Source organism: Dendrobates tinctorius, unplaced genomic scaffold (assembly GCF_039654945.1).
Source record: "Dendrobates tinctorius isolate UK_male_01 unplaced genomic scaffold, ASM3965494v1 ptg000070l, whole genome shotgun sequence".
Classification (NCBI taxonomy): Eukaryota; Metazoa; Chordata; class Amphibia; order Anura; family Dendrobatidae; genus Dendrobates; species Dendrobates tinctorius.
In genome coordinates this window covers 74,088,979-74,112,342 of record NW_027361738.1, presented here as the reverse complement: position 1 = coordinate 74,112,342, position 23,364 = coordinate 74,088,979, and the positions used below count along the sequence as shown (strand labels likewise).

General features: G+C 46.6%; 1 protein-coding gene across 2 annotated transcripts in view; it reads left to right on the top strand.

The window, feature by feature from the left end:
• RUNDC3B (RUN domain containing 3B) overlaps positions 1–4,114 on the top strand; it is a 174,720-nt gene extending 170,606 nt beyond the window's left edge. For both annotated transcript variants that reach the window (XM_073581919.1, XM_073581920.1), the window contains 2 exons: positions 465–583; positions 3,445–4,114. In XM_073581919.1, the coding sequence (XP_073438020.1) occupies positions 465–583; positions 3,445–3,590 (265 nt within the window). In that variant the 3' untranslated portion in view covers positions 3,591–4,114. The remainder of the gene's footprint in view (positions 1–464; positions 584–3,444) is intronic.
• Positions 4,115–23,364: the final 19,250 nt, after the last annotated feature.

The window sequence follows — 23,364 nt, the reverse complement described above, 5'->3', positions numbered from 1 at the left end:
CAAGAAGCCCAGTAGGAAACGGACGACGAGAAACAGCCCAGGCCGTTCTCGCGCGATCAGCGATAACCAGCGGGGGAGCCGGTCGGAGGTAAGTATCACACATAGCGATATCGCTAACAATATCGCTGCTGCGTCACAAAACCAGTGACGTTATAGAGATATCGCTTAGTGTAACAGGCTCTTTACTGTCCAGGCTGAGAAGAGTAATTGCAAAGGTGTCTGCTTCCTACTTTATCCTTATGCCTATTTACTTAGAAGATATGCTTTTGTCTGTCACAGTATGGGTGGTTGACTATACCTACTCCCCTGGATAGTCTGGGTCGACCTTCCAGCTGAGTGAGCGAATCTCCCATTAAGTAACACAACTATCTGGGGGCGCTGCATAAAATAGGGTGAAATACTCTTGTAGATACCATGATATTAAGTATAGACAGTAAATATCTTGGCACATTCTTATTTTTCAGTAAAACGTATCATCGCTTTGGGCACTTATCTGCTGATGCCAGCCTATCTCAGATTTCATTTGACCCTGGCCATTCTCAGGATGGAAATGGAAAACATGACTGCTCCCGCCTAAGTGGAGGTGAATATTTTCTCAATTTTGTAATTTTTTTTTTTTTTTTAGGAATACCACCCTTAGTTGTGATATAAGAACTTAAAAAAAATCTAAACAAAATGTAAAAAAAAAAAAAAAAAAAATCTATCTAAACCTTTGCACGACCCAGTATTTTACTCAAAGCCACAAATAACTCTCACCCTCTAAAAAGTTGCCTTATGGTTTTTTTTTTTTAAATTGCTATAATGTGTACTTGAATGCAAATGTTCTAGTATTCCGTGTATGCAGCTCCTATGTGTCTCCGTAGTAACAGACTACTTTGTGTAGTCTGATCCTGAAGTTATTTTATTAGTCTCCCTACTTCCTGCAGCCTAAATTTACGTTTGTAAGAAGTAGGGGGACTAATAAATGGCAAATAGCATAACATTTTGGAAAATTATGGCTCGAAAATGGGTGGAAGCCAAACCGAAAACCAAAACTGGGTGAAATTTAAATAAGAAAGTAATGGAAAAAATCCATTGTGATCGTTAAAAATTAGAAGTCTTTATTGAAAATAATTAAAGTCTCAACAATGTGCATGGGTAAGAAAAAAAAAATGTGCAAAACTAGCAAATTTTGCACAATTTTTTTCTTACCAATGAACACTGTTCCAAATTTCTAATTATCTTCAATAAAGTCTTCTAATTCTAACCTATAAGGCTGGATTTTTCCCACTTTTCCATATGATCTCCAGACTGCAGGTTTCCTTGCTTGGAGCCTTCTATGAAGGTGAGCTGACTTTTTTCCTCTTTTTTGGAAGTTTAAATAAACTCAAGTTGCCAGGGTTTTTTTTTCTGATCCTGGGTTGGTCTAGACCAGTATTACCCAACTCCAGTCCTCAAGATCCACCAACAGGACATGTTTCCAGGATTCCCTTAGTATTGCCCAAGTGATAATTGAATCATATGGATAGGCAAGAATTCCATCACCTGTGCAATAATAAGGTAATCCTGAAAACATGACCTGTTGATGGCTCTTGAGAACCAGCGTTGGGGTACACTGGTCTACACTTAAACACCCGTCTGTTGGTAGGTACGGAAAGTATTCAGACCCCTTTACATTTTTCACTGTTTCATTGCAGCAATTTGGCAAATTCAAAAAAGTTCATTTCTCATTAATGTACAATCTACACCATCTTGACTGAAAAAAACAAATGTAGAAATTTTTGCCAATTTATTAAAAAAGAACAATATTACATGGTCATAAGTATTCAGACCCTTTGCTCAGTATTGAGAAGCACCTTTTGAGCTAGTACAGCCATGAGTCCTCTTGGGAATGATGCAACAAGTTTTTCACACCTGGATTTGGGGATCCTCTGCCATTCTTCCTTGCAGATCCTCTCCAGTTCCATCAGGTTAGATGGTGAACGTTGGTGGACAGCCATTTTCAGGTCTCTCCAGAGTTGCTGAATTGGGTTTAGGTCAGGGTTCTGGCTGGGCCAGTCATGAATGGTCACGGAGTTGTTCTGAAGCAACTTCTTTATTTTAGCTGTGTGCTTAGGGTCATTGTCTTGTTGGAAGGTGAACCTTGGCCAAGTCTGAGGTCCAGAGCACTCTGGAAGAGGTTTTCATCCAGGATATCTCTGTACTTGGCCATATTAAGGTTTCCTTCAATTGCAACCAGTCTTCCTGTCCCTGTAGCTGAAAAACACCCCCATAGCATAATGCTGCCACCACGTTTCACTGTTGGGAATGTATTGGGCAGGTGATGAGCAGTGCCTGGTTTTTCTCCACACCTACCGCTTAGAATTATCACCAAAAAGTTCTCTCTTCGTCTCATCAGACCAGAGAATCTTATTTCTCAGTCTGGGAGTCCTTCATGTGTTTTTTAGCAAACTCTATGCGGGCTTTCATATGTCTGGCACTGAGGAGAGGCTACCGTCGGGCCACTCTGCCATAAAGGCCCACCTGGTGGAGGGTTACAGTGATAGTTGACTTTGTGGAACTTTCTCCCATCTCTCTACTGCATCTGTGGAGATCAGCCACAGTGATCTTGGGGTTCCTCTTTACCTCTCTCACCAAGGCTCTTCTCCCACGATTGCTCACTTTGGCTGGACGGCCAGGTCTAGGAAGACTTCTGGTTGTTCCAAACTTCTTCCATTTAAGGATTATGGAGGTCACTGTGCTCTTAGGAACCTTGAGGACTGCAGAAATTCTTTTGTAACCTTGGCCAGATCTGTGCCTTGCCACAATTCTGTCTCTGAGCTCCTTGGCCAGTTCCTTTTGACCTCATGATTCTCATTTGGTCTGACATGCTCTGTGAGGTCTTATATAGACAGGTGTGCGCCTTTACTAATCAAGTCTTAGTTTAATTAAACACAGCTGGACTCCAATGAAGGAGTAGATCCATCTCAAGGAGGATCACAAGGAAATGGAGAGCATGTGACTTCAATATGAGTGTCTGAGCAAAGGGTCTGAATACTTATGACCATGTGATATTTCAGGTTTTCTTTTTTAATAAATTTGCAAAAATTTCTACTTTTTTTTTCAGTTAAGATGGGGTGCAGAGTGTACATTAATAAGAAAAAAACGAACTTTTTTTTGACTTACCATTTGGCTGCAGTGAAACAAGGTGAAAAATGTAAAGGGGTCTGAATACTTTCCATACCCACTGTATGCATTATGACTGCAGAACTTGTAATGTGTTACTGTGGAGAAACATAGATCTAGATAGGAGCTGTTGATATGCAACAGTAGATTCTCCATGAAATTTTTTGGGAGAAGTGGAAAGATATGTTTACAGAAGTGGACATACCCTTTAAAATTTTTAAGTGCGCATTACTAAATTTCCAACGTGAGCCTTTCTGGTTAGCGCATGTTTAACTTTTTATCGGCTTTGTGTTTGGCCAGGTAAAGAAGAAACGCCTTCATTACTTGGCCTCTGTGGATCACTTACCTCTGTTGCAAGCTACAAGTCCCTCACAAGCCTCAAATCCAGCGAATGTCTTGCCAGTCCCACCACAGAGATGACAAGCCCGGGCCTGACCCCATCATGAGCCAAAGTAATGTGTACAGGAAAGGACAAGCTTTTTCTCTTTTTTTCATATGCAGACTATATTCCATATCTGGACGACAGCAGAAGAAGGCACGACGTCATAAACCAATTTTCCGTCCAGAATACATTGCTGCAGAATTTTTTTCCCCTAAATTAAGAGCGTTCTTACTGGCAGTTGCACATTGAGATGGTATAAAATGGTACGGCTAGTCACAGTGCCTCGGTCTGCTTTTGATTAATGCCCAAGTATGTTGCCAGTATTTGCCATTCCATCTAAGTATTCAGCTTAGCACTGGAATGAAACGCGTGTACACTAAACCAATGATTGTTTCACATGGTGATGTGGTGCCATCTGCTTGTCCTTGCGTTGTTTTATTTCCGGTTGTAAGCTTTTCTTCCTTTTTGTGCCATCTGCGGGTCTACACGGCCGAACACATGGGCCTTTTTTTCTATTTTTGTATGTGCAAGATTAAAACTTCCATTAAAACGTACAAAACACAAATAAAACTTGGGGTTGACAGCAAATATTTCACAGTTGTTTATGCAGACTTTCAACTTCTATGGTTTGGTCCAGATACCAAATAGAAATTGCCAAAATGCATGTGATAACCTCATCACCTCAAGGAAGCGTATCCTTTTTCAGAGTCCAGTAGGACTTAAGGCTTTCATCCTTTCACACTATACAGGGAAACTGGCATTCCCTACCGTTGGCCTCCGCTGCAGGGCCCCTTTGGTTATGCCCTGTGGAGTAGCTACTGACTGGTTGAGCAAGCTAAGGGATAAGACACCAGGACAGTATCTAAGATGGGGACAAAGACAAAATTTGATCCATATAGGTAGTCTGGTAAAGGCCCTCTTGGTTGAAGGGTCCTGTGGAGTAGCTGCTAACTGATATCAAGTTGTCAGGTCAGTATCTAACATGGGGCAAAGACAAAACGGGATCCAAATCTGAAGTCTAATGAAGGGCCTCCTTTGTTAAAGGGTCCTGTAGAGTAGCTGGTGACTTGCAGAGTGAGCTACAGCGCCCCCTTGGTTGCGTCCTGTGGAGTAGCTGCTGACTGGTGAAGCTAACGCATAACAAGTTGTCAGGTCAGAATCTAAGATGGGGCAAGGACAAAATGGGATCCAAATACGTAGTCTAGCGAAGGGCCTCCTTTGTTAAAGGGTCCTGTAGAGTAGCTGCTGACTGGTGGAATGAGCTACAGGGCCCCCTTGGTTGCATCCTGTGGTGTAGCTGCTGACTGGTGGAGCAAGCTAAGGGATAACAAGTATCTAAGCAAGGGGCAAGGACAAAATTTGATCCAAAACATAGTCTGATGAAGTACTGTCAGACCTAAGAAGATCAATCAAAAGGAAAAAAAAAAAGTTAGGCAGTCCAACGGATCCAACCAGGAATTTATCAGACTATTGAGGAACACAGCTGGGTCAGAATACAGAAATTCAGTTAAAAAACAAAACAAAACAGGGTTCTATCGAAAACAGAACATTGGCTGCCAAACCCCTTTTCTGATTATTACACTGACCGGCTATTTTAATTTGCTAGACAGCCAGACCAAGTAAAGTTTAAAAATATTTTTAATTACATTCTCTCCTAAATATATAGAAAACCAAAGTAAAAAAAAAATCCTTTCATATAGCTAACTGATCCAAAAGTCTTTCTAACTAATGACGTGTGACCCATAAGACATAGCTATAATTAACGCCTCTCCATTGCGCATGTATCATATTTGCACTGTGTAGTGATCAGGTAAAGCGCATTTAGCAACTAAGGACGCTTCCATGTTACACATGCTGTATGGTTCCCCCCCCTTGATGCCTTTAGAAAAAAAAAAAAAAACACCACACCCACCAAGGAGCCTGAAACTTCCATCTCGTATTAAATGTAGTGGACTCTTAGATCATCATCTAACGACATCGCCAGTGGCTTTAGTAAGCAGTTGCTCTTTATCGATCCCTTCTAGAAGAACTTTATCCACATATCAAAAAATTCATCTTGTATGATGGCACCATACACTTTTTTTTTTCTGTTCCCTTACCTTTATTTAGGCCCACTCTCCTCAAAGTAGGGACTCCTATCGATCACATGGAATAGTATCTGACGTGAAGGCAAAACGTGCCAAAAAAAATTTGACCTTGCTCTCTGATAGGAACAGCCTTGACATTATTGCCGCTGGTCCCAAGGGGCGGCCACAGAAGAGGGCAGGCCAATAGTTCATCATAATACACCCATTTGTGACAGAAGCTGCTAGCTACTCTGGAGGTGAAAGTGGGCACCCTTACTTCTTGGACCACCCTGTCTGGCTGCACCATTCAGGGGCGGACATATCGTTTGTGCAACCTGTATGACTGCACAGGGGCCCAAGATGTAAGGGGGCCCATTTCTAACCCCTAACTATGTGGACTTATTCATTATGAGCTGCTGGACAGCAAAGGGCCCACATATTCTTGTACAGGGGCCTTTTCTGTCCGTGTCCGCCAGCGGCACCATTGGTATGCTCACCCATTGCTGGTCCTATTTGAGGCCAGGGGCAAGTGACCTAGACTTTCTAACAGATTTCCACAGTGAAGTATGAGAAGATAGCAGCAGCAGCACCATTATAATAATTTTATTTCTATAGCGCCAACATATTCCGCAGCACTTTACATTTCAGAGGGGACTTGTACAGACAATAGACATTACAGCATAACAAACAGATCAAAACAGATACCAAGAGGAATGAGGACCCTGTTCACAATCTATGAGGAAAAAGGGGAGACACGAAGGGTGGATGGTAACAATTGCTTTTATTGTTTGGACCAGCCATAGTGTAAGAATCGGGTGTTCATGTTGCTGCATGAACCAGTTAACAGCGTAAAGTATAACAGTACAGACAAAGAGAGCTATTAAATGCATAAAGCATGTGAGAACATGATGCGAGGAACCTGAATATGATTAAAAAAAATTTGAATGGGCCACACAGGGATAATAAGATTAATGAGTTGAGGCGGTAGGCCAGTCTGAACAAATGCGTTTTTAGATCACGCTTAAAACTGTGGGGATTGGTGATTAATTGTATCAACCTGGGTAGCGCCTTCCAAAGAATAGGTGCAGCATGTGAAAAGTCTTGGAGATGGGAGTGGGAGGTTCTGATTATTGAGGATGTTAACCTCAGGTCATTAGCAGAACAGAGGGCACGGGTAGGTTGGTAGGCTGAGACGAGGAGATGTAGGGTGGTGCTGATCCATGGAGCACTATGTGGGTGAGGGTAATAAGTTTATACTGAATTCTGGAGTGGATGGGTAACCAGTGCAATGACTGGCACAAGGTAGAGGCATCGGTATAACGATTAGTGAGTAATATGATCCTGGCTGCAGCATTCATGACAGATTGGAGAGGGGAGATTTTGGTAAGAGGGAGGCCGATTAGTAGAGAGTTACAATAGTCCAGACGAGAATGAATAAGAGAAACAGAGTTTTTGCAGAGTCGAAAGTAAGAAAAGGTCGAATTCTAGAATTGTTTTTGAGGTGCAGATAACAAGAGTGAGCCAGTGATCGGATGTAGGGGGTGAATTAAAGCTCCGAATCAAGCATGACCCCAAGACAGCAGGCATGTTGCTCGGGAGTAATGGTGGAAACAAACACGGAAATGGCAATGTCGGGCATAGGTAGGTTAGTAGACGGAGGAAACACTAGGAGTTCAGAGTTTGACAAGTTCAGTTTCAGATAGAGGGAGGACAATCACTGGTGTTTTCTAAAAAGGCAGGCGAGATATCGGGAGAAGTGTATAATTGGGTGTTATCAGCATAGAGATGGTACTGGAAACCAAATCTACTGATTGTTTGTCCAATAGGGGCAGTATACAAAGAGAAGAGGAGGGGGGCCTAGGACTGATCCTTGAGGAACCCCAACAGTAAGGCTGTGTGCCCACGTTGCGTTTAAGCGTTTCCGCCGCTGCAGAAACGCTAACAACGCATTCCCATGCAATCCTATGGGATTCCAGTTGCTGGGCCAAGCCGTGGATTTTTCCGCTGCGGAATTGCATAGCAGTAATATCCGCAGCATGTCCATTAATTCTGTGGAATCGTGGCGATTCCACCGCCATAGGATTGCATTGAAACGCTCGCTTTACATGTGGCTATGCCCACCATGCGTAAAGTGAGCACTTCATGTGCAGATGGTACCCAGGGTCTGGAGGAGAGGAGACTCTCCTCTGTGCCCTGGGTACCATATTCCTGTGAAAAAACCACCATGGTTACTTACCGGTAGCCGGTTTTTCCGGAACCCATGACAGCACCACATGAGAGAGGGATCCGCCACGCCAGGACAGGAACCTACTGAAACATAAGGGGCGGCACCTCTCCCCCGCTTCAGTTGGATTACAGAGCATTGAGAGGACTTCCCGGTTAGTGACACGTTTATCCATCACCACATCACACAAATGCACCCGACTATTGTGCACACCCATACGGTGAAAAAAGGGGGGGGGGAATATACGGGTGCTGTCATGGGTTCCGGAAAACCCGGCAAGTAACCATGGTGGTTTTCCCTTCACCCATGACAGCACCACATGAGAGATTTTTGGAGACTTCGAAACACCTTAGGGAGGGACCACCGCTTGCAGCACCCTTCCACCAAAGGTTAAGTCAGCAGAGGATAGGTTTAATCTATAGTGTTTAAAGAAGGTTGAGTGTGAGGCCCAAGTAGCGGCCTTACAAATTTGCTCAATTGATACCTCTGCCTTTTCAGCCCAGGAGGTCGCCACGGCTCTGGTGGAATGAGCCTTGATGCCGTCAGGAATCGGAACGCCACTAGCTGAGTAGGCTACACTAATGGCCTCCCTAACCCATCTGGCAATAGTCCCTTTTGATACTCCGTAACCCTTCCTGGCACCCTGGAAGGCTACAAATAGGGACTGGGACCTCCTCCACTGGCTAGTCACTGGGGCTCTTTTGACGTCTAGATTTTGGAATTTTCTCCTCACCCCTCCGAAAGATCGGCCTTGGATCTCCCATAAATCTGGGGAAGCCCTTCTTCCTATCCCCAGCTTTTTCGAGGTAGTTTAAATTTTTTCCGAAAAGAAATTGTCCATCACACGGCAGAGAGCATAATTTAGCTTTTGACTGTATGTCTCCTGGACAGCCTTTAAACCATAATGCCCGCCTTGCAGCATTTGATAACCCCGCTGCCCTCTCCGTCAACCTCATGGAATCTGCAGAGGTGTCAGCCAAAAAGGCGGCTGCTCCGTGTAGCAGATACATTTCTCCAAAAAATGTTTCCCTTGATACCTTGGATGCGAGTTTTTCTTCCAGCTGCTGTAACCAGATCATTAAGGATCGGGCTGTGCAGGTGCCGGCTATTGCCGGTTTCAGGCCCCCTGCCGCTGCTTCCCATGTATGTCTTAGGTAGGAGTCTGCTTTCTTATCTAGCGGATCTCTCAGCACTCCTGAGACTTCTACGGGCAGAGCCGACTTTTTTGATCTGGATAATGCCGCATCAATTTTTGGGACCTTGTCCCAGATGTCTGTATCTTTAGGCTCAAAGGGATATCTCCTTTTTGAGGAGGAGGGAAGACTACCCGATCTTTCAGGCTTCCTCCACTCTCTTTCAATGAGTGCTTGGATTTTGTCGTTGACCGGAAAGGTGCACTTTTTCCTTTCCTGCAACCCGCCAAACATTACGTCCTCTAGGGATTTAGTTACTTTCTCCTCCTGTAGGCCCATTGTTGTCCTAATGGCCTTAAGGAGAGCATCTGTATCCTCTACTGGGAAACATGGCCTGCCCCCCGTATCACTATCCGAGGAGGAGGAAGATCCGTGTTCAATTTGATATTCAGACGAGGAAGAGCCTGATGAAGAACTTGGGGAGACTCTTCTACTTTTTTTCTTTAATATTTTCAGTGACCCTTCTACCTCGGACCTTATGACCGATCTGAGGTTAGTTGCCAGGCTCGGCACCTCCTCCGCCATAATCTGCTGGATACAGCTGGCGCAAAGGTCCTTTTGCCCATCTTTTGCTAGGGGGCTCTGGCATATAGCACACTCTATTATTTCTTTTGCTCACTGCTTTTTTGCCTTTTCCCTAAGGAAAAAATAACACACAAGACGGACCCTATTAAAATTGGTCTAACATTCACTGAGATCACTCACCACCCAAAAGTCGGATACCGGACTCGGAGGCAGTGTTGGAGCATGCGGCCTGCGCTCTCTTGACCTCGAGGAATCCCTCGATCTATGGCTCGGGCGGCTGCTGCTCTTGCCCTTTGAACGGCTCCCATGCTTGCGTGCAGAGGTCTGCGATGGAGGCAGAGACACTGGAGACTGTGAACGCTCCTCCTGAGACTCCATTGTCACACCTGGCCGTCCTGCTCCCTGCTCTCTCTTTTATAGATGCCTCCGGTGAGCGGTACCCCTCCCCCCTGCGACCACCAGTTGTCATCTTCTGTGGCCGGTGCCGCACCAGGCGCCATGTTTCGTCGCATCTGTGACGTCAGCGGTCGCATTCCCAAGGTGCACCGCGCCGCTGACGTCAGATGCCGTAAACCGCCCCCGGCTTCCCCTGACGCCCATGGAGGAAGGATCGGGCGCGCGCAGGGGGAGGGAGGCACAGGAGAGCCCCCGCACTGAGGACGCCATGCCGCACCCGCACGAACCCGGGGCCTGCAGGAGGAACCCCGGGGACTGCGCTTCCATGATACCGATGGCCGGCGCTGCAGGTAAGCTGAACCTGCTCTTCCCGCACCGGGACGGCCCTGGGTCCATCTTCATCCATGACAGGCACCGCCGCTGTCAGACTGGGATCCCGTTCCAGGACAGGAACCCAACTGAAGCGGGGGGAGAGGTGCCGCCCCTTATGTTTCAGTAGGTTCCTGTCCTGGCGGGGCGGATCCCTCTCTCATGTGGTGCTGTCATGGGTGAAGGGAAAATAGAATTAAAAATAGGGATATACTTACCCTCTGTTGGCCCCCGGAGTCCTCCTGGCAACTTCCGTTCCCAGAGATGCATTGCGCGAATGACCTCTGGTGACCACTACATCAGAGGTCATTCACGCAATGTATCCCTGGGAACGGAAGTTGCCAGCAAGCCCGATGAGGACCAGGAGGACTCCGGGGGCCGACAGAGGGTAAGTATATATCTCTTTTTTATTATTTTTAACATTCTTTTACTATTGATGCTGCAAAAAAATATTGTTTGTCCCTAATTTTTTGGTAAGCCAAAAATCCACCAGAAAAAAAAATAAAGTGGCTCCCTTACCTCTTTGGCCCCTGTACAACTGCACAGGTGGAAGCAATGGGATGTGTGGCCCTGCTCCAGCAGCTAGAGGTGTGCATGTTTCTGAGAAAACTGTCAGCCTTCAAGAGCAGCAAAAAAAAGGCAAATGCAATTCTGGGATGTACTAACAGAAACATATACAGTCTAGACCACGTGAAGTCATTATTGCCTTCTACTCCTCTTTAGTCAGACATCTGGAATACTGTGTCCAGTTTTGTGCACCACATTTTAAAAAATACATCAAACTGGAGCAAGTTCAGAGAAGAGCGACCAAAATGGTGACCGGTCTGCAAACCATGTCTTATGAGGAAAGTTTACAGGATTTGGGAATATTTAGCTTGCATAAAAGACAGAGGAGACAATGCAAATATCTCTAGGGCTGTCACATTGTAGAAGGATCATCTTTATTCTCATTTGCACCAGGAAAGACTAGAAGCAATGGGATGAAACTGAATGGGAGGAGACACAGATTAGATATTAGAAAAATGGGTATTAGACCTACCGGTAATGATGTTTCCAGGAGTCCATCCTGACAGCACCATGGAGGACGTCCTCCTCCTCCATACAGGGACAGGAAATCACACGAGAGGTTAAAAGGTCATGTCCCACCCCCTTTCCCTCAGTGATTTAACGAGTACCACAGCGTGGATAATGCACATAACTCTTTAATAATACAATCATATTACAACATATGACATAACATGAACAGGGAGGGAACTACCCGTGCTGTCAGGATGGACTCCTGGAAACATCATTACCGGTAGGTCTAATACCCATTTTCCAGGATGTCCACCTGACAGCACCATGGAGAGTACCAAAGCACCTCCTCAGGGTGGGATTACCGCCTGGAGAACCTTTCTCCCGAAAGTGGTCTGTTGACCAAATAGCACATCAATCTTGTAGTGCCTGCAGAATGTATCAAGCCTGGCCCAGGTTGCTGCTCTACAGCTTTGATCAACTGAGGCGCCCGCTCGGCCGATACTGCCCTTGTTGAGTGGGACTTTAGAGTATCTGGCGGGTTAGCGCCTTCAGATTGGTAGGCGTTTGAGATTACGGACGTAATCCTTCTTGCGATGGATGCCTTAGAGGCTTTTTCTCCTTGTTTTTTACCCCCAAAAAGGATGAACAGGTTTGGGTCAATACGCCAACTGTTGGTGGCCTCTAAATCTATAACTGCACGTCTCACATCCAGTGAGTGGAGACGCTGTTGCTGCTCATTACGGGGGTTGTCACATAAAGATGGTAACTATCTCCTGGTTTTAGATTTAGCAAGAGGCTACCTTTGGAATAAATGCCGTATCTAATCTCAAGATTATACGATCTTCTCTGATCTGGAGATATGGGTCTCTGGATTTCCCTTATTCTCCATGGTGCTGATTATGACGTCGGCGCCTGCCCGGAAGCCCAGCTACCTGCGGGGAACGTCTCCACACCGCTATGGCCGCGGTCCGATACTTGGAGCAGAGAGCCTCCCACCGGGAGGAGCAGCTCCCTCCAGGCGCGTCGTCCTGCTCTCTGGGCTTTGGGGCAGAGTGACTCCCCACCGGGAAGTTTCGGCCCTGGGCTTCTTGACAGGGGGAAGGATTGGACTGGCCGCCCGATCCCCCTGAGCCCCTCCGGTAAGCTTGCGCAGCGATCTCTCATGTGTTCCTCCATGCAGGGACAGGAAAAACACTGAGGGAAAGGGGGTGGGACATGACCTTTTAACCTCTCGTGTGATTTCCTGTCCCTGTAAGGAGGACGTCCTTCATGGTGCTGTCAGGTGGACGTCCTGGAAAAACTTTGACAGTGAGGGTAATCAATGAGTGGAACAAGCTGCCACGAGAGGTGTTGAGTTCTCCTTCAATGCAAGTCTTCAAACAGAGGCTGGACAGACATCTGTCTGGGACGATTTAGTGAATCCTGCATTGAGCAGGGGGTTGGACCAGATGACCCAGGAGGTCCCTTCCAACTCTACCATTCTATGATTCTAGGACCCGATGTTCTTTAGTTGGACCTACTGCTCACAGCCTGAACGGGATTAGCCAGAAACAAAAGGTCCTTCCTTAGTGTCCCATTCACTTCACAAATGACAGCAGATTCATACAAAGCACATGCAACAGATCTGAAAGTGTCTATAGACGTTGTGGTGAACCTTATGCTGCCTGCAACATCATCCAATATTACTGTTTTTGTTGGTTTCGGGAGGTATATGCTTGGAGGGGGATTGCAAATGGTGCCCAGTCTGCTGTTAGGCACTGCATGAAACCTCAGAACCATATACCTTCGCTTAGTGCTCTGGCCATAGGTTACTCCTGCTACAGGACAAAGCGCGACCTCATGGGGTCAGAGTGTACCTCAGACACTGCCAATTAGTGCCACCCACCATCCAGGCGCCACCGATGCTCTGATCCAGAGGGGTGACGAGATGCCTGCGGGGTCATCACGAGAGTGCCCAGACATCAGGAATCCACACTGCCACGTGAGGGACACCTCAGATTACAATGTCCCATTATGAGATGCTGTAATTAAATTCACATTGGATTGCTTGTGATTTCTTTTTTTTTTTTTTTTTTTACTTTGCCTTTTTTTTTTTTTGGGGGGGGGGGGGGGGGAGGAGAATCCCAGTTAGTTGATTATATTTGTCTCTATTGATCATTGAGCGATTTGTTTTCAATGAATTACATGATTTTTAGCTTGAATCTTTTCTTCTTTGTCATCTGATGTGTAATTGACATGTTCCCTTTGTTTTTTTCCAGAAGTGTATTGAGATTAGAATAGATTAATGTAATAACAAGTGGTGAGCAAACATGCTAGGATAAGGTGTTATCTGCGGATGCATGGGTGCTGACTAAGTGTATTCGGCGTGCTGAAAGTATTAAGTTACGTACCGGTAACGGTATTTTTCGGAAGCCCATGACAGCACCACGAGAGAGGGGATCCGCCCTTTAGGAACAGGAAACCTACAGATACAAAAAGGGCGGCACCTCTCCCACGCATCAGTTGGTTTACAGAGCTTGAGAGGCTACCATGGTTAGTACACAACATATAATATATACAACCTATCTACCCTATATAGCAGAAATATATATATATATTTTTTTACACCTTCTCCCACATACCGTAAATTGTGGACAATCTTCTAAAGGAGTGCACCCCTATATGTGAACAAGGGAGGGAACTAAGGGTGCTGTCATGGGCTTCCGAAAAATACCGTTACCGGTACGTAACTTAATACTTTATTCGGACTCCCATGACAGCACCACGAGAGAATTACAGAGATGTAAACTAATTTAGGGCGGGACTACAGCCTGCAGCACCCTTAGCCCGAAGGTGAGATCTGAAGAGGCACCCATATCTAATCGATAGTGGTTAAAAAAGGTGGAAGGAGATGACCAGGTGGCCGCCTTACATATCTGATCAATTGACACTCCAGATCTTTCTGCCCAAGATGATGCCATGGCACGAGTGGAATGCGCCCTCAGGTTCTGCGGAGCCGGACCTCCACCTGCTGTGTAGGCAAGAGAGATAGCCTCCCTAATCCACCTCGCTAATGTGCGTTTTGATACCCTACAACCTTTCCTGGGACCTTGGAAGGATAGGAATAATGCATTCTCCTTCTTCCAAGGATCCGTGGCTGCTAAATATTTAAGTAAGCATCTCCTAATATCTAATGCCTGAAGTTTTTGCTCCTTAGGGTTGGTCGGATTAGGGAGGAAGGAAGGCAGAACTATCTCTTGTGTCCTGTGAAATTGTGATGCTACCTTGGGAAGGTATGCTGGATCTGGCCTTAGGATTACTCTATCCTGTAAGAACTCTGTGTAAGGGGGCAATCTGGAAAGTGCCTGTATGTCACTCACTCTACGTGCGGATGTTATCGCCACTAGAAAAGCTGCCTTAAGAGATATAATCTTTAATGAGGCCGAATCCAGAGGTTCAAATGGTTTTTCTGTCAAGGCCGTAAGGACTAAATTTAAGTCCCAAGGTACACATCTGTCTGTGTATGGGTCTCGATCTAGCCGCTGCTTTGATGAACCTTGCTACCCAATAGTTATTGGCAATATCACATGCAAACAAGGCCCCTAAGGCTGAAACTTGTACTTTTAATGTACTTGTGGAGAGACCCAATTCGAGACCCTTCTGGAGAAATTCCAGAATATGTTTCGTGGGAATTCCGTCTCTGGCGTCAAACTGAAAGGTGGACAGGAATCGCTTCCAGGTCCTAGCATAAATGTTAGTGGTAGTCAATTTCCTGCTTTTTAGGAGGGTATCAATTAACTTCTTGGAGAACCCTCTATCCTCTAACAGTGACCTTTCAAAGACCACGCCGTCAAATGGAGTCTCGCTACTTGTGGGTGGCTGACTGGCCCCTGGTAGAGGAGATCCGGAAGGTTCGGCAGCACCCAGGGATCGCATACAGACATGGTCCTCAACCATGCAAACCAGGTCCTCCTGGGCCAAAAGGGGGCAATTAATATGACTCTTGCCCGATCTTCCCTGATCTTCCTTACTACCAGAGGTAGAAGATTTAATGGCGGGAAGGCGTATGCCAGAGAAAAGTTCCATCTTATCAGGAGGGTGTCCACTGCTAGTGGATTTTCCCTGGGATTCAGAGAGCAGAACGATTTTTCTTTTCTGTTTTCCCTGGTGGCAAAGAGGTCTACCTCTGGCCGACCCCATCTGCGGACAATCTGGTGGTAAATATCCCTGTTCAAAGCCCATTCTCCTTGCTTTAGAGCCTTGCGACTTAGAAAGTCTGCCTTTACGTTGTCTTTCCCTCTGCTATTTGAAGGAGACGTTCTGTTGTCCGCATCAGGGCGTCGGAGCGGGTTCCACCTTGGTGGTTGATATATGCTACCGCTACCTGGTTGTCCGAGAGTATCCTCACGTGATGGCCCTGTAGGTACATAATGAGTTTTTTGACTGCCTGCTCTATCGCCAATAGCTCTCTTTGGTTGGATGAGATCTCCGTATCCGAATCCCACTGTCCCTGTACCACTATGTCCCCCATATGGGCCCCCCAACCGAAGGGACTAGCGTCTGTGGTTATAACACGGGTTATCTGCGTTATCCAGGGCACCCCTGAGGCTAGGTTCTCATCATCGAGCCACCATCTAAGCGATGTGACAGTCGAGGGGCTTAGCAACAGTTGACCTTGTAAGGAGTGTCTTAAGGCCCTGCTATTAAATAGGACATCCTTCTGAAGGGCTCTAGTATGGAATTGTGCCCACCTAACTGCTGGGATGCATGAGGTTAGAGATCCCAACAGGGACATGGCCTGTCTGAGGGTCATAGAAGGATTATCAACCGCCCGAAGAACCTGCTGCTGTATCTTTTGCATTTTATCCAATGGCAACAGACACTGCTGAGTTTCTGAATTTAATAGTAAGCCTAGAAACTTTTGTATTTTTGAGGGCTGAAGTCGGGATTTCTCGTAGTTTAATATCCATCCGAGGTTTTCTAACCTGGACTTAGCTCTTTCTATCTGGGATGTACAATGGCCCCCTGATTTTCCTACAATTAAAAAATCATCCAAATATGGAACAATCAGGATGTCCACCTCCCGTAAATGCGCCATCACTTCGGCCACTATCTTTGTAAATACCCGGGGCGCTGCTGAGAGACCAAAGGGAAGGGCTCTATATTGATAATGACGGACTGTGCAGTCTAATGAAACCGCCACCCTCAGGAACTGCTGGAAGTCTGCATGGATAGGTACATGATAGTACGCATCTTTCAAATCTATGACTGCCATAAAACACCCTTTAAACAATATTTTTATTGTCGTATTGATGGACTCCATCTTAAAAGTACGGTTCACCAAAAACTTATTAAGGAAACGTAAGTTAATGATCGTTCTAAATGTCTTATCAGGTTTTTGGATCAGGAATAAGGGAGAGTAGAACCCTCTTCCTCTCTCAGCTTCCGGAACCTCTATCAAAACGTTTTTCTGGCATAGGCTCAAGACCTCCGCTTCTAAAGCTGCTTGTTCAAGGGGTGAAGATCTTAAAGGAGTGGATTTAAAGGTATCCCGCGGGACCTGGGTAAACTCCAATCTAAGCCCGGTGGATATTACATTGCGCACCCAGTCACTATTTGTAATCTGTGACCATGCCGGAAGGAAGGATGATAGTCTACCTCCCACGGGAATTGCTAGTCATTGATTCTGTCTCTTTTGATCTCTAGACGAGCGTCTAAACATGTAGCCCGTACCTCTTCTCCTTCTATCTTCCCATCTGGGACGGTCTCTAGTAGGCGAAGAATTGGGCCTTCTCCCCAGACGGAATCTCCTTCTACCAAATGGGCGTCGGTAGGATGTAGGCCAGAGATTTGGGAATTTTTTCTTGTCGTCCCCAGCCTTCTCAAGCAGTTCGTCCAGGACTGCGCTGAACAAATATTCCCCCTCACACGGAATAGTACAAAGCTTCGCCCTGGTCTGAATGTCTCCCTGCCAGCACTTTAGCCACAGGGCTCTACGAGCCGCATTAGAGAGACCTGCTGCTCTGGCTGCCATTCTTACTGCATCCGCCGAGGCATCTGCTAGGAAGGCTGCTCCCTCTTGGATTGTTGGTAGGGCCCCAAGAATTGTTTGTCTTGACGTACCCTGTTTTAATTGTGACTCCAACTGGTCCAACCAGACCATCATGGACCTGGCTGTACATGTTGACGCCACTGCTGGTCTTAAGGAACCAGCTGCCATCTCCCAAGTATTCTTAAGGAAGGTGTCTGCCTTCCTGTCTAGGGGATCTTTAAGGGATCCCATGTCCTCAAAGGGCAGCGAGGATCTTTTCGATGCCTTTGCAATGGCCGCATCTAATTTGGGGGCCTTGTCCCAAGTATTTACTGCCGGATCGTCGAAGGGATATCTGCGTTTGAGGGCTGGTGGTAGTGACCCTCTTTTATCCGTTTTTTTCCACTCTGTGGATTAGATCCTGGATCTTCTGATTTAACGGGAAGACTCTATGCTTCCTCTGCTCCAGCCCCCTGAACATGACATCCTGCATGGATAATTGGGGCTTAGGCTCCTCTACTTCCATTGTCCCTCTGACTGCTTTGACCAGCTTGTCTACCCGGTCAAGAGGCAGACAAAACCGCCCAGAGTCCTCTTCTTCTGAGGAGGACGAGGGAGATGAAGCCTGGGAGTCTCTACTTCTCCTCCATTCTGCCGAGGAATCGGACTCCACCGGGACCCCGCCCTTTATAGTTTCCGGCTGGGACAGTGACTTTAGGGTTTCCTTCATTTCTGCCCTAACAATGTCTCTCAAACTCGCTGCTACCGCGGGCGACTCTTCCGCCACTGTCTGCTGAATACAGGGGGGGCACAATCTTTTGGGGCATGAGTCCGGTAATGGGCATGCACAGAGTGCGCATTCCCTGTGTTTAGTTTTACCTGAAGCCTTCTTCCCCTAGAATAAAGCACAGAAGGGGGGCCCCGTCACTGAGTGAACTTTCACGAAGATCACTTACCAGTGCCTTTATCAAGTACCGGAGGATGAGGGGGATTCTTCTCAGACGATGCTCCTGTCTGCTTAGAGGAGCTTTTATGGCTGGACTGGTCATTTCGTCCCGCACGTTCACTGTCACGTGACTCTTTCTTTTTCTGCTTGACCTGCCGAAGGTCATCCAGGGGCGGCAGAGATGTTTGTCGCTGCTGCTGCCGCCGCTGCTGCTCCTGCTCGCTCTCCATTACTGCTCGCAATAATGTGGCCAAGGCAAGGCACCCTGCCCGGGTCCTGCCTATATACCCCTCCTCCGGACAGCAGTATGCGTGCCGCGCCCCTCCCCCCCTAATAGGGCTCCCTTCCCCAGCTGGCGCCGCACCGGGCCGGAGAGCCGACGCTCATCGGCGTTTGCGATGGGCGCCGCCATCTTGTTTTTCTCGCGCATGCGCAGTGGCGCCGCCGACCCGGAAGCACCTCCTCCGGCCGCCCCCTGACGTCACCGCGACCCCGCCCGACCGGAAGTCACGCGGGACGCCCGGGAGCTTCGGGATACCGCGCTCCCCGGTCGCAGCGTCCCCCGCAGCGCGCCGGCCACCGCACCAGCGCCGCCGGATCCGGGGGCCCCCGGGGGGAAACATACTCACCGGCGGCAGCCTTAATTCTGGAGTCGGACATACTCCGGACGCCGCTCCCTGCTGACTACGCCACCGCCGTGCTACCCATCCTGGGCCACCGTGGCGTCTTCCAGGGATCCGCACCAGGCCGAGGTAGGAGACCCCCCCGCTACCTGTATCGGCCGGCCGGCCTGGGATCCTGGTCTTCTGTAGGATCCCGTCCCTTCAGGAACAGGAAACCAACTGATGCGTGGGAGAGGTGCCGCCCTTTTTGTATCTGTAGGTTTCCTGTTCCTAAAGGGCGAATCCCCTCTCTCGTGGTGCTGTCATGGGAGTCCGAATAAATTAGAAGTTCTGCATGTCTCATGCAATGCATGCAGGGATTGCTTGCTGTTTAGGCAATCCCTGCATGCGTTGCATAAGACATGCAGCCGCGGGGTCTCAAACTTATTTGAGCACACCAAATACACTCGGTTAGGATCCAAGCACGTTCACTCATCACTAGTAATAACCATTGTAATGTTTTTGTTTTTAGATAGAGCCTTCTATGAAGCACTAACCTAAAACTTCTATGACAAAATAACTCTTATTCCTCCAGCAAACCTGTCTACTGTGGGGTCTAATCTTACCCCATTATTGATAAAAGGTTGATAATTGGAGCAATGGGAGTCAGCAGCATTCACATTGTTCAATACCGTGGTCAGTATTGCCATCTAGTGGACACTGGAGTCAAGCACAGGGTGCAAACAAAAGCCCCTCTCTACAGATTAGGTGAATAGTGGGCATTGCTTTTCCTGCTACAATTGTGAATTTTATTAAAGAGCCAGTTTCAAGAAAGGTCTCTTCAATAAAAATCCCAAAATATCCAAAAGGTGTAGCTCTGAAAATACCGTGTGCTGCCGTGAATATCCTGTGATCTGATCCGCCCACTTCATAGCGTCCACGCACTTTCATTGAATGCAAAACCTGCCAAAACACACACAAAAAAGGCCAAGAAAGACTAAAGAGAAAGAAAAAGGCACTTTATTTTTAGAGCGAATCCAACTAAAATTGAAAGCCGCTCATATTCCATTGCTTTTACAATCCAAATTAGACATTTTAGAAGGCACGCCGAGGTTTCCAAGCATTACACAATGGTGCATAAGGTGTCCCTATCACCAGCACACAATGGCGGCAGCTATTTTGGAGAAGCGTAAACATTTCCCATCCAATTTTTCTTCCCCCTGGTATTTTGTGATAGATGTGCCTACAAGCCCAAGACACCGACCCATCGTTGTCCCCTGTTAGGTTGTGAAGACGACCCCTCTCTAGATGCCACATTAAGGCATAACGACTGCCATTAACGTATTCTGTTATTTCTTGGCTACATTTATTGTACAAGCGGATTCATTTCAGTATATACTTCAAAAGGAGCCAAGCTGCAATTCCACAGACATCCCATGGCCTGCAGTGGAGCTGTTTCTAGAAACACAAAAGCAGCCATGTTTTTCCTCCTTCTGTACCACATCTGATTGCTATAGGCCACAGTCACTGGAACAGTTGGCATGTACTTAATTTTTCTTCATAACTTTGTCGAGGGCACTGAGGTCATAAGTTCCTGACAGATACATATGGGGCAGATTCATGGGCGACTCAAAAACAGAAAAAAAAAGAAGAAAAAAAAACAAAAAACACATTGCGACACCTAGCAACCAATCACAGCACAGCTTTCATTTCATATTCTGCTTTTGAAAAATGACATCTGCACTGTGATTGGTTGCTATTGGCAACAAAAACATTGTTTTCATAAACCTGCCTTATAGGCCTCAATTTCACAAAATACATGCAAAGAAATGACCTTCCTCCATATAGTGGCCTTGTAGTCACACAAAGTCACTATAACACAACCCTTATGCTTCTTTACATACCCGCTTACACATCACTATAGCTATATGCACAAAACCACCATGGTTACTTACCGGTAGCCGGTTTTTCCGGAACCCATGACAGCACCACCTGAGAGAGAGGGATCCGCCCCGCCAGGACAGAAACCTACTGAGACATAAGGGGCGGCACCTCTCCCCCGCTTCAGTTGGGTTACAGAGCACTGAGAGGACTTCCCGGTTAGTTACATGTTTAATCCAACACCACAATCACTCAAAACACCCTACTAATTGTGCACACCCATACAGTGAAAAAAGGGGGGGAATGTACGGGTGCTGTCATGGGTTCCGGAAAAACCGGCTACCGGTAAGTAACCATGGTGGTTTTCCCTTCACCCATGAGAGCACCACCTGAGAGATTTTTGGAGACTTCGAAACACCTTAGGGAGGGACCACCGCTTGCAGCACCCTTCTACCAAAGGTTAAGTCAGCAGAGGAGGATAGATTTAATCTACAGTGCTTAAAGAAGGTTGAAGGCGAGGCCCAGGTAGCGGCCTTACAAATCTGTTCGATTGATACCTCTGCCTTTTCAGCCCAGGAGGTCGCCACAGCTCTGGTGGAATGAGCCTTGATGCCGTCAGGAATCGGGACACCACTAGCTGAATAGGCTACACTAATGGCCTCCCTAATCCATCTAGCAATAGTCCCTTTTGAAACCCCATAGCCTTTCCTGGCACCCTGAAAAGCTACGAATAGGGACTGTGACCTCATCCACTGGCTAGTGGCAGATATATATTCTACGAGAGCTCTTTTAACATCCAGACTATGGAATTTTTCCTCCCCCAGATTTTTTGGATTTTCGCAAAAGGATGGAAGGACAATTTCCTGACCCCGATGGAAATCTGATACTACCTTGGGCAGATAACTGGGGTCTGTTCTTAACACTACCCTATCCTGAAAGACTTGCGTATAAGGAGGATTTACTGAGAGAGCCTGTAAGTCGCTTATCCTACGGGCTGATGTGAGGGCTACTAACAGGATCGTTTTTAGGGTCAAAAACTTTAGGGGTAGCTGATGTAATGGCTCATACAGATCTTTTGTAAGGGCTTCTAACACCAGGTTTAAATCCCAGGGGGCTATTCTGGGTATTGGAATAGGCCTAGCTCTATGGCAGGATTTAATAAATCTGGCTATCCACCTATCTGATGCCAGTTTGCAATTGTAGAGCGCCCCTAGTGCCGACACCTGAACCTTAAGTGTGTTTACTGCTAACCCCATCTGCAATCCAGATTGTAAGAACTCTAGTATGGCCCTAATCGGGGGTTCTTTTCCTAACGGCTTACCCAAGAACTGTAGGAACTTATCCCATGTTCTGCCGTAGATGTTAGTATTCACCGGTTTCCTGCTTTTTAGCAGAGTGGCCACCAGCCCAGGGGAGAACCCCCTATACATTAAAAGCTACCTTTCAAATTCCACGCCGTCAGATGGAATCCTTTGACCTGAGCGTGCAATATTGGACCCCGAGCTAGTAGGTCCGGGATTTCATGCAGAACCCATGGATCGGAGAGGGACATCTTCCGTAGCAGAGCGAACCAGGGCCTTTTTGGCCAAAATGGAGCTATTAGAATTACCCTGGCTTGATCGTTTCTGATTTTTCTTACCACAGTTGGGATCAGAGCTACTGGGGGGAACGCGTAAGCCAGTCTGAAGTTCCACTGGATGTGCAACGAGTCCACTGCCCATGGATTTTCCCTCGGGTTTAGAGAGCAGAACCTTTCTGTTTGCCTGTTGTGCTTGTTTGCAAAGAGGTCTATCACCGGTTCCCCCCAAAGCTGAATTATGTTTTGAAAGATGGACCGGTTTAGCGCCCATTCTCCTTGCCTCAGGGTATTGCGACTCAGGAAACCTGCCTCTATGTTTTCTGCTCCTTTTATGTGTAGGGCTGTCACGGAGTGTAGGTGTTCCTCTGCACTGCTCAGAATGTCTGTTGCTGCTTCCATTAAGGAGTTTGATCTTGTCCCTCCTTGGTGGTTGATGTATGCTACTGCTACCTTGTTGTCTGACATGATGCGTACATCTCGACCCTGGAGTAGCGGAATGAAGTGGCTTAGGGCCAGGGCTGTGGAGTCGGAGTCGTGGAGTCGGTGCTCATTTTGGTGGAGTCGGAATAAAATGGACCGACTCAGACTCCTAAAATATATAATAAATTGGGTACAGTAATTCAATGCAGGATGTGCTGAATATTTTTTCATAGGAGTTTGGGAAAGTTATGAAATGTCCTATAAATGGCTGTTCTATTCCTGATCTAAGGCTACATTCACACACAGCGTTTTTCCTGTGTTTTTTGAGGATACGTTTTTCAGCTTCAAAAGCTGATCATCTTTTTAAAAAAACTGCATCACCTGAAAGGTTTTTGAGCTCATAGATAATGTTTTCAATAGCAAAAGCAGATTAGAAATCTGCTCTATCCATTTATCCATATCTGTCTATCCAAATCGTATCTGTACCAAAAAGAATGAAAACCGGGTAGCACACCAATATATATTCTGTTCTATCTAAATATCTTGATTATTGGATCATAAAAATGATTAAATGTCTGAGGTTCACATTGTACTACAATAAATTTTTCAC